The sequence below is a fragment of the Hippichthys cyanospilos genome, chromosome 4 (assembly GCF_059441005.1).
Source record: "Hippichthys cyanospilos isolate Australia breed blue-spotted pipefish chromosome 4, RoL_Hcya_1.0, whole genome shotgun sequence".
Taxonomy (NCBI): Eukaryota; Metazoa; Chordata; class Actinopteri; order Syngnathiformes; family Syngnathidae; genus Hippichthys; species Hippichthys cyanospilos.
Window position 1 is genome coordinate 12,444,638 of NC_142372.1, and position 16,699 is coordinate 12,461,336.

Here is a 16,699-nt window from a genome sequence, read left to right on the forward strand (position 1 = left end):
AGCCACCACATCTCCTATCTTGTTATTCGTCGAAAATGATCATTATGGACGCACTGAAAAGCATTTAAGAGTATTGGAAATTTTCAAGTGTATCTTTTAATTACAAAGTGTACTATGTACAAATGAGCACAAAAATTACGTTCCAAAGGTTTATTAGGAACTTCAGTAGTTAAGCCGCAACATATAATCAAGGCAACATGTCATTCTACAGTTATACAAAAGCATTTTGTGCTGTGAAAATTCATGCAATTTCCTAACAAAGGAAATGACGCTTTGCAGTAGCCTAGTTAACATTAAAGCCAAAAGATGAGTATAATTACAATACTCTGTAAGAAACAAGCGGAGTTGAATAAATCAAATAAATCCGTCAACAATTACGAACACAGCACACTTTGTCAAAATATTTAGTTGCGAAGAAAACCGCTTTTGTAAACAAACAGGGACGGCAAAGAAATTCTTTTCAATGAAATGCTACATTGCATTTTCAAGTAACACAGCACAAGTTTTCAAATGCAGAGAGAAAACATGCAAGCATGATAAAAAAATATAACCATGCAACTATCATCTTTTGTTGGTCTTCCAAAACAGTTACTTTACACAAAGTGTAACAGAAAAACAACACTTTAGGTTAAGGCACCAAAAAGGTCAAATAAATTACATATTAATCACACAGCTCCTTGTCGAGCTTCAACAAATTGAGGTAACTCAATTGGCGGTAACTCAGTGCAACTGGTTAAAAAAAACAGGTTTTGAACGACTCAAAACCAAACCTCTGTAATATTTTCATTCAGCATGATAGGAATATATTTGTTTCTGAAAACCGACTGACATACCGATTAACTTAGTGTGAAAATAGCAGTTAGCATTAATCAGTGTTTCTGTGCAGTAATGCATTACAGTAGATCCAAAGTGGTGATTTGGGTCTACATAGAGTATACTTTTACACCCAGCTAATGAGTAAGTCAAAAGACAAGTTGGAAAAGTTGGATGTCACTGTTTCAATCAAATGGTGTGCTACAACTGACTACAACTGACTTTTTTTTCTTGTGCAACTGCTGTGTAGTTTTTTTTGTTTTCGAAACAAGCATGATAACTTAGGTTTCACATGGAAACCCTAACACTTGCACGGCTTTGCAATTTTGTGGTAAACTTTTAAGCAGCCATTCCACGGCTAAAGAATTATTACGTGACAAATTGAAGGTTCATGCACATTTAAAACACACGGAATGAAACCGCACTGCATTAACTGTACAGTTTTTCCCCCCCATGCAGTTAATGTATCTTTAAATGTTGTCATTTGTATTCACTGCAGATGTAAACCCAATGTGCTATTTTTTATTTTTTTTAATCTGTGGTATTCAGGACAAACACCCAAAAGTTGAGACTGGCTAACATTGAAATCAGAAACAGCACTGCAGACAAGACACATTATGTTACATGTATGTGCAAATAAACAGGTAAACTGTCAAGCGCAACATCCTGCCCATCGAGCTAATAAAGTGCACGAATCAGTCCAGAGCGACCTTAAAACGCTCTTGACAAAATGATCCTAGTCGAGGAATGACTCTAAGACATTTTTTTTCTTTCACAGACTTCCTCCGTCTGCAATGCAGCGTCATTGAGGGATGTGCTTCATTCATTCCAAGGAAACTTGTAAAGCTTGGGCAGCGTCGTTAAGACTTCAGCTGTTAGGTTTCTCTGGTTGTTGAAAGAGCGCGCAAAGCTCCTGGCACGTCTGCGTTTCCACCGAGCTGAAATGGGAATCCATGTTCCACAGCAAGTCAGCCGACAGGAAGTCATCCAGGACGGTTTGCGTCTCGTTGCTCGTGAGGAAGAGGTGCCCGAAGCCTTCCGACTGGCTGGTCTGCGTCTCGGCGCTGTTTAGAAGCCTCGCTTGCTCCCCCTGACCGACGGGGGTTTGAACGGGCAGGCAGGGAGCAAACGAATGCAGATCGGTCTGCGTTTCTGTGTCGGAGGACTCCGTACTAATTGAGAAGCTGGACTGGTGCAGAATGCTGCTCAGGGGCACGTGGCTTCCGGCGCTCAGGAGAAAGTTGAGGTCGGTCTGAGTCTGAGTATCGAAGAGCTCCAAGTCGCTGGCTTGGCTTCGACTCGGGCCCTCGCTTTGGTCCAATTCGTCCATTAGGAAGAAATCGGTCTGTGTCTGGATGTCTAATGACTCCAAGGGTGTGTCACTGTTCAAGCCCTCCAGATGGCTTTCCTCAGTCTGCGTCTGAATGTGTACAGAACTGAGAAACTCTTCAAAGTCAAAGTCAATGGCGCCGTGTTGCTCCTGAACGGGACCTAGGCTCGACCCGCATCCGGCTGCGCTCAGCACTTGATTGCCTGACATGCTGTCGGAGAGAATGTGTTCCAGGTCGTTGAGCAAGGTCATGGTTTGGGTTTGGTTGTCTGCCACGTTGTTGGAGTTCAGCAAATCCGTCTGAACCCCGAAACACATGCCCCCTGCTACTTTAGCAGCTTCGTATAAATTACTTCCTGCGGCCGCCAGAGGCTCATGTACACGCTGAGCAGTCTGGGTGGAAACACTGAGCGAATCTGCGCTGAAAAGCTCAGAGCACAAGATGACCTGATCTTGAGGCCTGTCATTGGATTGCGGGATCGTGAAGTAGGTCTGCGTCTGTCTGGTTTTGCTTGGTGGCGTCGTCAAGGAAGAGGAGGGGCAAATACTTTGGTTGAAAGACTGGCCGTCAGTCTGAGCGCCTATAGTGGAGGTGGCTCTCACCCGGGTGTTGAACGTTTGCGTCTCAACACTGACTGGCAGGAGGACCTGGGCACTCACGCTGATGTCCGTCTGGGAGCAGGATGAGACAGACGACTCTCCCACAGAACACAATCCCATCCCCTCCGCAACCCCCACAGGTATTTTCGATAGATAGGACCTGTCGGTCTGAATGTTGGTGGAGGTGCTCCTTCCTCGTTGTGCTCCCAGGATGCTGCTTGAGTCATGTGTGAGCAGACTGTCAAACCCAACCTGCACCCCTGTGCTGATGGGCCCCAGGCCAGAGCGAGAAGAAGGCATGCTATCCTGGAAACCTAAGCTCTTAGCATCCAGCTGAGGGACCACAGCTCCGGAGGCCTGTGGCAGAAGGTGAAGGGTGCTAACAGAGCCTTGGCTGTTGACCGCCAGCACCACGGACCGAAGCGCGCCGCTTTCAGTGGATGGAAGGAGAACAGGTAGGTGGGCCAGCTGCATTACGGGCACGCTGACTAATGCCACGTTGGGCTTGGGTAGCAGCTGCTTCTGGAGGCTCTTGTGGCCACCGGGCATCTGACTGGCTGAGTCTGGACTTTGGATGATGACGTCAGAAGATGACGAATCCTCTATTAGCTCATGAGTTGAAGGGATCACAGAGTCATTGATCTTCACCTTTTCAGAACTAGCTGAGAGTTTCTCCATCTTGCGCTTTTTTACGGGCGGAATTCTGAAACAAGCACATAATTCATAAATAACTGCAATACTTCTCTTATTTTGGCAGTGGTTACTTGGAGTGAACTTGCCTGTGCTCAGTAGGAATTTCATGACCTGTCCTGAAAATGTGTGACAGTAGTGCAGCCCGGCTAGCGTAGGGGCAGCCACACGTACACTGGTAAGTCTTTCCGCAGTCTTCTGTGTGCCTTTTGAGGTCCCACTCGGTGCTGTAGCCATTGTTGCATTTGGAGCATTTGTGTTTCTTCTCTGCATGCATCTTCATGAAGTGCTGGGAAAACATTACAAGGAGGAAGTTAAGTCCAAAATTATCTTCAAAATAATTATGTCCTATGTGCCTCAACTAGACTAAACACAAAACTGCGATTAATAATGCATTTGTGGAATACGACTTAAGTAGCTACATCCACCTCTTTTTATTCATCCGCTTTTACTCTTGCTGTCGACCAAAAATGACATCGCAGTTGCTCAGGTAACCACCAATCATGCCCCCCACCAAACTGCCTGGTCGGCGACTACATTCATTATTTACATTATGACTGCCCCGCCCTTAGAAAATGGGCAGCTTTAGATTTAGAGAAGGCTTACTTGTTTCACTAGGGAAAACTGTGAAAAAGGTCTTCCCGGCCCCCTGGGACAGCCTTCAATGGGACAGCAGTAAAGCTTTTTTGATGCTTTCATGTCCTTTCGGACTGTGGGATTGACGATACCATCCTGGGGAGACACATGACACACAAGTATTTTTTTTTACTTTGCTTATACTTTACAAGGACAGCGTTATTATTCAGCAACGAACATAACAGATTCTGTGTTATCTTTCCAGGAAGACAATAAATCAAGATTGTGATATTCATTATGTAAGGGCCAAATACACAATATCACATGTTACCTTGGGGTGGTGCTGTGGCTTATATAAGCCCTAGGTTGATGAGTAGGGTTAGGGAGGATGACCCGGAAGGGCAAACGGTTTTGACGGTGCAACACAATGTCGGAAATGTGTTTGTCTCGACAGTATTCACGGATGATTTATGTTTTCTTATACACAGATACCGATGACATTAAGTTCTGGTGCAAATAAGTCAACTGTGCAGCTGTAAAAAGGTCATTTGTCGGTGTACACTACATCGTGGAACAGGAAAGGCGCGTCAGCCAGGTCCCTCCACGGGTTCAATCCTCAAGAGCACCATATTGGACGGAGGCGCTTCCACATTAGATAAGGAAACCTCATGCGGCACTTATTCAGGATTCACAACACTAGTAATGCGGCAGCTTGAATGTGTTCAAGGTCACCACCATCTGATCCAACAGAGGGAGCAGACAGCCTCGGGGTTATCATCAGGAGTTACATGTATATAATGAGCGCTCTAGCCGTTGCCTCAAATCGAAATCCTTATTTATGCTTGGAAGGCAAAAGCCAGTCATGTTGAATACAGGTTCCATGTCAGACAAGAGAAGATACATTGAAGTTATGCAATGATGCAGTGGCGCAAAGGCAGCATTTACAGAGGTTATGATACAACCGCACACACAATTCTCGCTGTTGAACCTCATGAATAATGTTCACAGAGTAAGTAATGCGAGCGTCAAAAAGCATTCCGTCATGTCGACCAGACAAAACTGCAGCTTCAATGTGGCTTATAAATACCACACTCAATCTTTGTCCCCATTCGGCATACTGATGGAGTCTTTCAGTCTGTAATATCAGGCATTCCTGTGCAGGTACAATTTCATCATTGTGGCATTGAAAATATCTTATGTATTAAGATAGCTTTCATTTCAACAGGCACACACTTACACAACAAAAAGCTTGTGAGAAAGTTGAGTCAATATCATCATTTTAGTATTCATCATTTTGTTAGATTTTTCTTTTTTCTTACATTTGAAATCTCCAATGTAAATTTGGTGTCAGGGATAAAGCAAATATAATGGTCTTTTAAGAGAAAGGACCTTATAAGCAACCTATATCATTAGTGATGAGACATTGTGATTTCCAGAAAATGTTGTAAAGCGATTATTACTATATAACACTGCTAGTTGATTCCCACTTACGTAAATTGTTTATAATTATTGCTTGAACTGGATTAACGTCAACGAACATCATACATTACTCACAATAATAACAAGAAAATGGATTTCATCAACATCATGCATCTTTTTCCATTAATCATAAAACCAAGTAGAATAACAGTAGATGCAGCAACATTGATAAATAACATATTTACAAATACAAATGACTGAAATATGAAGTGAACTTCTTATAAATGATAGAAGTGATCACCTGCCTATCTTTGCAGTTATTCAAAATTATTTTGACAAAAAAGTAACACAAAAACCGTTAACATTAGAAATAAAGCATAGAACATTACGTGGCATTACCTCCTTACAGATGGAACTGGGAAAACAAAATTGGTCAGAGATGTACATAAACGTAGACTCCAATCTTGCTTACCAAGTATTTTTGGCCAATTTAAATTCACCTTATGCTAAACACTGTTCAATTAGAAAGAGTGAACTGACAACATTCTAGCTTAAATAAGGCATAAAGCTATAAAGCAAATGTGTTTCAGTCACAGATGTTCAACTACAAAATCATTTTGAAAACAAATTGAAAAAGTGTGAATATCTGACTGTTTAAAAAAATGTTTAATGCTACAAAGATACCAACAAATGTACACCTGATTAATTGTACAATACCATCATGTTTCATTTCCATCATTAACAGATATTTCGTTTATTTCATTATTGGATCAAATGATTCTCCTATTTTAGTTTCTCTTTTATTTATAGAAAACAAGGAGGTAGGACTAGCTAAATTGTGAACTTCTTCCTACATATAACTGTGCTTATAATATAGCTTGATCTTCTCTTTTGGTTGTGCTTATGTCAATGTTTGTGTTTGTGTTCAATCAATTAATAACGTACATGAATAGCAATTTGAGGATTTTTTTTTTTTGTTTGAGTGTGCAAGTGCACGTCACACTTAGTGAGAAGCTTTTAAAATTACCTTCTCACGTGCATTCCTATTCCCATTGAGTCAGTTTCAACAAAGGGCTCTCTGGCCTGTTGCAGAACAGCAGGCATCCTTTGCATGCAAAAAGCTCACTCACGGTGGAGAGACAGTGAATCACTGCTTCCTACGAATGAGCCTCTCATGGTGGCTCGCCACTCTGACTGCATTCACACTGGTTAACAATGAATAACACCCTTGGAGTTAAAAAGAAGGTCTTCTGCGCGGAGCAACATTAGCATTTTAACAAGCTTAAGTTTCACACGTCCGAACTTCTTGCTAAGGTTATCAAAGGAGCTGCACGTCATCTCTTGAGCATCACTGCATTTGAGCAACGCGGTGAAGTTCGTATGCATGACTTGCGTTTTCGATTGCAACGTTTTTAGGATTCCGAGCTAAGATAGCTAGCTCGGTTCATCGGTTCGCCAAGAAACCACGAGAAAGTCCAAGCCATTTTACCTTCACTCTGTGCGACTTTACAAGATGCATGTTCAATGCAGGCGTGTTAGGGAGGATCTTGCCACATCCTTCAACTGTGCATAAGATGTTCGTCCTCACTTCTTTGGTCAGCTCCAGTATGGAAGGTTTAATTATCTCTCGGGCCTGCGACAAGACATCTTCGTGACAACTGGGCTTGTCTTCAGTTGCGTTATCTCCGTTTTTCGCCTTGTGGCTCGCCGAAGAGGCAGCCATGTTTCTGTGGTCTGTGTTGACAACCACCCACCCCCGTATCAACGCTACGATTGAATGGGCAGTGACATACCGAGTTTTGACTGACATCCAGTTGGACCAATGAGAGGACGAGAACATTTGGCTACTACCGGAAAAAGCTCAAAGGTTTCCGATTTTCATAACAATGGCATGCGTTAGCTTGGGAGAAAGTATCCAACCGTTCCTAAGAAGAAATGCAGATGCTTGTTATAGGGAGTATGTGTCGTTTTTCGCATGCGCTTGGCGGAGCTTTATGGGCATTACGGTAAACGCGGCAATAAACACTTCGACTCCGTCTCTCCGTAGTAATATTTGACGCCCCCCATGTGATATCATTTATGATAACTAGCAGTGGTGTATCTGGGATGAAAAGTTGAGAGGGGCACCACAGGAGGCTCAAGCAGCAAAACCTTCACAATAAATTCTATTTCAATTCAAGAACACAATCCCTTTTTTTTATTCTAAAATTTGCAAGTTTTGAATAAAAGTTTTAAAAGATTTCAAATGATCGTATCAAACATCAGAGCTGTTCATTTTTTTGAATATAAAGGACGCACATTTATCTTTCATCTGACCAAACTTGTCCAAAACCCATTTTTCAAAGTCTTAATAAGCTATGACTGAATTCATTTTCAATGGACAGCATACAGTAGCTAATGCACTTAAATGTCTTGATCCTTTTTAGTGTTGAAAAGTAATTTTCTAACTCAATTGTTGTCATTTGAGTTGTGATGATAATTGAGCAGTGAGTTTCAAATAATGCATGTTATAGGTTGTAACCCTAACCCTAGCTGCAGTAGAGACCGTGTGTTAGCAGTATGCAACTGAGTGACATTACGCAAATTTTAGTTGCACATTTAGATTCAGCACATGGAAATGATTTGCTGAACTCACCACAAGTTGTGCTGCTCTAAGGTGATGACTTTTGCAAAATCTCTGCTCCACTTGAGCAAACAACAGTATCAAAAGCTTCCTCCATAAACTGCTGCAGTTGGTTTACCTCCATATCTTTGGCGCTGCCACTTACTCTTGACCATTGTCATCCACTTTTTCTCTCAGTCGAGTCAATCTTTGAATCACATTGTAGTCCAGGTAGTGTCCAGCGATTTTCTAATCACACATGCAGTTAGCCACGTTCTTGTTGAGCCATTCAGAGTTGAAGGTGCGGATTTCATTCTTTCCTGTTCGAATGATGTTAAAAGCCACCTGCTAAACATATTTTCAAATTTTTGCTCAACCGGCAAAGTGCTGAATTTTATCTTTATTAAAGTATCTACATCATTCATATTGACGAGTTGCTTTTATTGTTAGGTTACAATGAAAACCGAGCTAGCTTGCTGACGCTAAAACTTAACAAATTTGTTATGTCTTGAGTCTGATGTATGTCACTCCAATATTTTAATTGGCTGATTTCTGTCTCAGGGCCACATTAAAATATACGCTATTTTTTAATTGGAAAAAAGATTTAATTCTCAATCATAAAGCAAGGACATGATTACTATTAAACAATTACATGAGGCAAAACAACTTAGTATAAAATTTCCCTAGTTGGGAATCTTTTAGAGAATCTCTTTCATCCCCATTGTTGACCTTTAAAAAAAAACGAAGTTTGATTGCATACAAAGTACTGTATGTTCTGGTAGCAGATAACTTGAAAACATAAGCTTGGCATTTTTTTGTATAAAGTGGTCAAACAATTTGACATGGAAACATGCAGCATTCCAGAGGTCTTTCAACGAGGGTTTTCAAACATTTTTTTTTTTTTTATACCTAACTGTAAGTGGTTTGGAAAAAATAAACACAATACCAAAAGACACATATTTGCTGAAATGCAAACCAGCATGTTTAGAGGGGTCTAAATGTGGGTACTCAAGTAATAGAATATGATGTTCTCTGTGACTTAAAAAAAAAAGAGAATACACCATTTTTATGTCTTTATGTTATGAGTTTCTTGGGGACATATTGATATGGATTGTACTGTAGTTTGAAAAAAAAACCACCCTTTTCACTGGATGTGGTTAAGGTAATGATAAAAAAAAAAAAATCAGCTAGGGGTTTGGGGCAGTTGTGAAGAGGATGCTGGGACTTTGTCAGTGATGACAAAAAAATTTCTTCCTTTTTGGGGAATGGCCGTAAGCAGAGGTGATAGAGGAGTGGAAGCAATTCCTGTAAAGCATATAAAGAATAACATTAAAGCTCAGATTTTGCAAAGTTGGACTTGACTAGGAACACGAACGATGAGCTTCCCTGTCACGTTGATACAGTATGCTGTAGTTGTATTTACTTTAGTTTGTACATGCGCGCCCTCTTATGGACTATTTAAAAATTATTTTAATATTTGCCAAGTCAATACTGGCGGTTCACCACGAAATATAAATATCTGTTGATTATATATACTGAAAAGTGATATTCATGTAATATAGTAGGAGGAGTGTAATAGAGTAGTAGGAGTGAGAAATTTGTCAATGCTAATCTTGTACACAATTACAAATAACAGCAGAAATCTCTCCACTTCCCTAATGAAATGCCAGATTTTTATGATTTACAAAAACAAAATAAAATAAATTAAAAAAAGACCAAGCTTGATTAATTTAAACAATTGTGAAAACTTTTACAATAATGTATTTCTCTTAGTCCTTGTTTGTTATATCGCAAGCATTTGAAAGGGTGTGTGGCGTGTGTAGAGTATATATACATATATCTACTGTAAATGTATTCCTGAATATTTCTTGAAGAGGCCATCGAAGTGCTGTTACCTGATGAGGCACAGTGCCGCAATGACGCTAACAGATCTGTGCTTGAAAATGTGACAACACACTTGAACGGTCCCTCACGTTTCGCCATCGTCTGGTTTGTTGGGTCTTTGAACTTTGTCTCCAGCTGCCGACAAGTCAACATATAAGTCATATTAGTAAACATGTAGTTGTTCTCACTTAAAACACACTTATTTCAAATCGATTTATTAATGATGAAATGTATTGTAACAGCGCTACAGAAGTGTTAACTCTTCCGACATCCCATTGCCCCAGAGGGTAAAACTGGCCTCACCACACTAAGGGCTGACCCTGGGCAGTTGGGCAGCACACTGAACTGTCAGCCTTTGGCGGACCTGGGCCAGAAACTCTGCTTCCCAGCTGGAATTGTATCTACCAATCTACGACCAGACCCTTGTTCTGAGGTCACCTTCACTCAAGCTCGGCTACATCCAAGATCTCACGATGCCCCGAGAGGGTACAATAGAGGAGGTCTACGAGCGGAAAAAGCAGAGGTACGCCAACCTCGGTGCAGATGCTAACCAATGAGGCTAGAAAACGAAGATCTGCCCACTGGAAGTAGGGTATGGATGAAAAGAAAGGTTCCAGCTTGGACCTGCATGTGAACTAATGCAGGAGTGTGGATTACTCACACGAGTACCAGAGGTAAATTCTTTGTCAACTGTAAATTGACAAGGTAAACAAGCTCCTCCATGAGAATGATACGCATGAACAGTAAACAAACAAATATCCTCAGAATAGGAAGACCTGGGACGCACATGCTTAGCTTTATGAAAGGCAAGGAGAAAACGTACATAGAGCTTGCGTTGTTGAACCAGGGATGTTGGAATTTACTCCTAAACCCTCTGGAAATGTTGTGGGCCAATCAGCGAAACATCTGAGAAGGAGGGCGCACAAATGATCCCCCCAAGAATGCCATCACTCACTTGAACTACACAACATCTCATCTATACTTTTACTATGTTTGTATTGAGGGATATCAACACCTAGTCCGAGACAACAGATCTTTAATCTCCATCCCTTCATTCAAAAACATAACATTATCTCAAATTGGTGATCCATGAACAAATGAGTATTATGACTCAATTAGTGGTTTAGTTTTTAACATGTCCGAAAATACAGAAAAATATTGAACAGTTTTTAAAAGGACATTTGATCTTGATCCAACACAAGCATAACCAGTCTACCTTCAAGGAGGTTCACAGAAATCAGACATTTACTGTCGAGAAGCTGATATCCTGAGTATGTGGAGAATTAAAGAAAAGGTATCCAAATATTGCATTGATCATCAATAATAACTGTTGATTAATCTGACAATTAGTTGTCAATTAATCATTACACCTATACTGCAGAGCAAAAAGTGCCAGCCAGGAAGTGCACTAATATGGTCACAATCACAGATAGCATATAGAATGTGAGGACGGCTTCCCCAAGCAGACACAAATAATACCTTTTCCTATTTTACAATAAATAGTTAAGGTTACTACTTCTGATACTCTTTTTCTGTCACATGGGTGGTCAAGAATGAGGTTAATGTATTTCAAAATACAAGCAAAATTTAGCTTACCTTGTAAACTGCAGACTCAAGCTGCGGTAACTTGCCTCCACCAAACGCTTCACAGGCTATCTGATATTGCTTTGTTTCGGCCTCAGTTTGTTCTCGCACTATGTGGGGGTCTGTAAAGCAAATGTTGGTTGATGGTGATTAATATAAGGCATAGAAGCCTGAAAAACATTGAGACAATCACATGATTGTACGTACGTGAGGCTGTTTGACTCCTTTTTAAAAGGGGACTGCAATATTTAGCAGGGAACACCTACATAAAGTTCATAGTATTAAGAACAGTATTTGTACCATACTTGATGCTGATTAACAAAGTTCAAAGCAAATAAAAACAATGAAATATGGTGCTCAAAGCACTTGCTGTCAAAAATGGACTTACTTGTTTATACCGCTGCATCAGCAAGTCCTGAATTGCTGAGAGATTTCGTCCACTGAGGTTAGCGTCCGCAATAGTCTGATGTCGGGTGGCGAAGACCAGAGCCTGAAAGGCAAAGGTGTATTTATAGATATGGTACTATATTATTATACATTACTATGTAATTTTTAACTTATTTACACCACCTGGAACAATGGGGGCCTATATTTGGATGGTAATCTAGTCACAAACACATAGGGGGTTTGAAGATAGTGAACAACATAAGTTGGTCTCATGTTGTTTGGCCGATAGCCACCATTGCCCCATGCGATGCGGATCCAAACAGCTTCATCAGTATTCTTCTTCATCTTGACAGACACCTTGGACGGTAAACATGAACGTGATGCAAAACACTGAAAATGTTAAGTGCACGAGGTCTCAAGATAAAAAAAAAAAATCAGTCTATGTATGACTTACATGTCTCATGAGCTCTGTGAGGTGACTTTTAAATTGTTCCTTAAACTGCATCAACTCAACGGTTGGAGCGTCAGCTGGTTAAATCAGAGACAGATGACAAAATATGGATCAGCACCAAATGAAACTCTCATCATCAATCAAACAATCCAAACAATTGATTGATTTTCACCAATAATGGTGATCCTGCCCTATCTACTGAACAGAGGCAAACGAACATGAATCATATGGTTTAACTTTAACAACAATCTTATAAGTCTTTGAAATATTTTGTAGACCAAGCTCTCACATTCAGGGTTCGCGAGTTGGAAGGCATGCCACATCCCCTGGTTTGGATTGTCAATGACATCTGACAGATGATGAAAACAAAAAAAAATGCACATTACTGAACGCAATGAACAAGAAGCACCGAAATTAAAAGCAAAGAACGTGAATGCAACAATGACTTACATATCATCTCTAACTCTGCTATATGCCGAACAGTCCATCCGTTTTCCTGTGAGAAAATAAAGAAGTTGTTATGGAAACAGTACTCATTACCGCACGACTGGGCAAAGTATAGACAGCTCTTATAAAGAGTTGTTGGACATAATGTCGGCCATTCTATTTAATAATGTCAGTTAAGTAATAAATATAGATATTATTTTCACAAACAAATATAAATTAATTGCAAATCTTAATCGTACAAGAGTTGTCAGAAAAGTGCCAGAACTGGCGAGTCGTGAAAAGATTTGCAAAGCAAAAGAGGTTTTGCTAATTACTTAATTCAAAATGGAATAAATACAATTAAAATAAAAACAACAACAATCAAGTGTAAGATCTTACAGCGTGTGCAGTACCTCACTAAGGGCGATTAGTTCTTCCGCCAACGTCAATTTCGTTTGAGTAAAATCGATGTTTTGTTGCTGAACCACCGTCAAGCGGCCCCACTTCTCTATCGTCGCTTGCAGAACTTTTGTAGGTATCCGCCGAACGACGCAACGCAACAAACGTCTCATCTGGTCTTCCATTTTTCTCCAAACGATACGATTCTAGCAGAAGCTTATGTATAAATACTTTATCAGATAAAAAAATATATATACAATTCCCCCAACGACGACTAATTCAAACCTACAAAAAAATAAGCGCCTTCGTATTTATTCTTAAATCGGCGTTGTCTTCGTTTCTTATAGGCGGTTGGCCTCTGACGTACAGGCAGCGTCACAGCCACTGGCAAAAATAGTTAACTTTTCCTTATACCGCCTCCTGTTGAACTGGAGTGCTTCAAGAAAAGGCACGGCGATTGTGTTTTCCTCTAGTTCATTTAACATTTAAAACATACATCAGAATACATTGCTGTGTTTTGTATATGTATATATCTTTTTACAGTTTTGATACTTTAACCACGTATGTAGTTAACGTTGATTTATCCAAATTCTGGAGCTTTTTTATGATATCTGTTATAATTGACTGCAAGATGTTGTGTGTGATTGGTGGAAAAGGAGGAAGTCTCAGCGTATGGGTTTTGATAGCTCCGTGTGATGTATTTGACATAGCTTGCGACCTTCTTGAGGATAAGATGTTAGGACAGTGATAAAAAAACAGTCGAACCTGCTAAGGGGAGTCAACAAACCATTCAACTTAACGTGTTCATTTTTTTTGCGAAATCTAAAATGAATTGGGTTGATGCTCTTTCAAGCACTGCACAGCTTTGTTTGAACTAACGCCATTGGTGAATTGATGAGGTAGTGGTCACCGATTGGTTGTTACTGAATGTCAAGCAAACGTTTGTCCTTCGCTTACACAAACCCGTGTCATGTCGCCCAGCGCTTAGTCGATCTTTTTCTAAAGTCATTTAGCAATAACAGTTAAAGCAAGGCAATGTGTTAATTAGTGAGATCCTGCATTATAAGAGAAAAGAAGACAAAAGGACGTTACAAAGGGCACTCTTGGAAATCTTTATCGCGTGTGTTTATGCTGCGTTTGCTAGTTTGTCGCTAACGTTTGGCCGATATCTGGAAAACCCAATCTTCTGTTGGTAAGAGTTTATTTGTCTACATCGTTATTTTTGCGCGTGAGTCAGCACGAATCGAAATATCATTCACATAAAAACACGTGCTTGTGTGTGCAGGTAAGTGTCAACACAACAGGATCCAGCGTCTCAATGACATCACAGGAGGGAGAGGGATGGGGAGGCATTAGTATCCTTCATCACGTTAGGCAGTCTACTGGATTTATATAGCCAAATTTGCCATACTACTTTTATCAAAATTACAATTCAAAAACAATTCAACTAAGTGCCGCTATTGTTTGTTGCTTTTCTGTACAGTGTTTACACAGTAAGACCTTAATTCAGCATGCATCCTGACCTGTCACCCCATTTACACACAGATGAGTGTAATGAGCTCATAAAGCAACTGAGGCAGTGTCACGCTGAGGTATGTCAGTATTTCACCCCCATTTTTCCCTAGAAAACATAATTTATTTTTAAAAAAATTATTTGTCCACAGCATAATGTCCTGAAGTTCTTTGGGACGTGTAATGATGTTGACCGCGCCATGCGTCAATGTCTCAAGAATGAGGTGAAGGTTCCACTTGTGTCTAAAATGTGAGACATTTATCCACGTTATACTCTTCGATTTATTACATTGTTGTCACTTAACAGAGACTGGAAAGGCGGGAGCGCAGCAAACAGCATGCACAAGCCATGAAAAAGAGGTTGAAAGAAGGACCCAAGGAGCAGCTTTGAAAGATAGCAAACTTACATCCAAGTGTCCTGATGAACTGCTAAAAGTTGCATGCCTTGCTTTTTTTGGGGGGGAGTGGGGGTTAGGGGGGCATATATAGTTGATTAAAAAAAAAAAAAAAAACACCCCTGTCCGGATGCCCAGTGTTATGTACTTGCATACATGCAATAATACATACCCTCTTATAACTGAGATGTCATGTGTTGCCTCCCATTTAACATAAGTTTGAATGTGTTTGGTTAATTTTGAACAAAGCCATGGGTCCAGTCATAAGAGGGTGTGCAAATTTGCACATCCACTTTTCAGGGGTAAATTTGTGATTCAAATCTTTTTTTTTTTTTTTTTTTGGCACTTGAGCTGTTAAGTCACATTAGTAATGGAAAAACATGGAATTGTATGTTTTGGTCTATTACCAAAATGTGGCATTTAATTAGGGGTGTGTAGACTTTTTATATCCAATGTTGATGCTGGAAAAAGGTTGGTATGTTACAGTATCTTCCTGCCATCTTATACCACAAATCCTATGTTTATGGACAGCTTATTAACATACGAAAAGCCCACCATGCCATAATTTGTCATCTGTACTTCTTTAAATGTGCATGAGACTTGTTTAAGACAGCATCTTTTAATGGGAATTAGAAACTCACAGGACAATTTCATCAGGTTCACCTGCGCAAGTAGCTAATGTAAGTGCTGCAATTCGCTATGTGAGAAGGTCATACGCCTTTGTGTGATGCATTTGATACATTTTGGAGTTGTTTTTTTAGACAGGATTTCAGCAACTGTTCCACTCTCAGTGTATGAATGGTGAATCACATTGATTCATATTACATTTCCTTCAAATAAAGTGTGTTCATATTTAAAGGAACTGTGACATTTAAGGTGATTTTTTTGCTAATTATGGTGGGAAAAAATTAGCCAAGTCATGTAAATAAAGTTTAAGCTACATTCTGCCTTGAAGCTCTGCTGGAACAATATTTGTATCCGTTTTCTACACGTACATTTCTTGCAGACGTATGCAGTGTTGCAGTGATGGCAAAGGAGAGATACCCCCCCCAAAAAAAAAAAATGGGTATCACAAGTTTGGTTTATTTATTATGTTCAATCATTACAAAGTGTACCTGGTGTACCACAGCAGTACTCGGATAAGTGCTGGACTTAAACAGAAAGCGGTATGCTAAGACTGTCTTGACATATGACTCCATTTGTTGTCTTCACCACCAAGTGGGTGAATGCCTGATGGTATTTTTGTGTGTTAAAAAGTGCAGTGACTTACTGTAATTTCTGCACCATAGGGGGCACACATAAAGCCTTCAATTTTGTCAAAAGATGACAGTGTGCCATATACCGGGTAATTCTCAATTTTTACTTCTGCATTTCAGTTATAAATGGGTTGTTTGCAATTAAAACACATATAAAAACATCCATCACAATCAGTGCAGGGAATGGACACTCTGGCATGTTCGTAGCTATTCCCATAATAAAGTCAGTCTTGCTTTAAAAACAAAATTCCGATGATACGCAAGATTAAAATGTACATGAGCACAGAGTCTTGTTTTTTTTTTTTAACTTAATCCAGAGGGCTCTATCCTATGTTCAATAGAACTATAGAAGCAGGGAGAAAACATCTTTTAAAT

General features: G+C 40.0%; 3 protein-coding genes across 5 annotated transcripts; 1 reads left to right on the top strand and 2 right to left on the bottom strand.

Moving 5' to 3' along the window:
* Window positions 1-135: 135 nt before the first annotated feature.
* atmin (ATM interactor) lies at window positions 136-7,183 on the bottom strand. The gene is made up of 4 exons (XM_088412296.1): window positions 6,918-7,183; window positions 4,040-4,165; window positions 3,523-3,722; window positions 136-3,446 (listed from the first exon to the last, which is right to left on the bottom strand). The coding sequence occupies exons 1-4, from the start codon at window positions 7,149-7,151 to the stop codon at window positions 1,682-1,684; spliced, it is 2,325 nt and encodes a 774-aa protein (XP_088268422.1). The 5' UTR covers window positions 7,152-7,183; the 3' UTR covers window positions 136-1,681.
* Window positions 7,184-9,090: 1,907 nt separating this feature from the next.
* On the bottom strand, window positions 9,091-13,525 carry cenpn (centromere protein N). The gene is made up of 10 exons (XM_088413531.1): window positions 13,176-13,525; window positions 12,787-12,832; window positions 12,626-12,685; window positions 12,340-12,413; window positions 12,069-12,242; window positions 11,887-11,988; window positions 11,706-11,760; window positions 11,511-11,620; window positions 9,926-10,049; window positions 9,091-9,335 (listed from the first exon to the last, which is right to left on the bottom strand). Exons 1-10 carry the CDS (start codon window positions 13,344-13,346, stop codon window positions 9,214-9,216), a joined length of 1,038 nt encoding a protein of 345 aa, XP_088269657.1. The 5' UTR covers window positions 13,347-13,525; the 3' UTR covers window positions 9,091-9,213.
* A 582-nt stretch (window positions 13,526-14,107) lies between these two features.
* Window positions 14,108-15,930, top strand: cmc2 (C-x(9)-C motif containing 2). Of its 3 annotated transcripts, XM_088413356.1 has the most exons (5): window positions 14,108-14,353; window positions 14,447-14,516; window positions 14,683-14,753; window positions 14,826-14,897; window positions 14,981-15,930. In XM_088413356.1, exons 2-5 carry the CDS (start codon window positions 14,480-14,482, stop codon window positions 15,062-15,064), a joined length of 264 nt encoding a protein of 87 aa, XP_088269482.1. In that variant the 5' UTR covers window positions 14,108-14,353; window positions 14,447-14,479; the 3' UTR covers window positions 15,065-15,930. The 3 variants fall into 3 exon arrangements, with proteins under 3 accessions (XP_088269482.1, XP_088269485.1, XP_088269484.1); XM_088413359.1 differs by having other exon boundaries at window positions 14,447-14,753; XM_088413358.1 differs by lacking the exon at window positions 14,447-14,516 and having other exon boundaries at window positions 14,645-14,753.
* The last annotated feature ends 769 nt before the right edge of the window (window positions 15,931-16,699 follow it).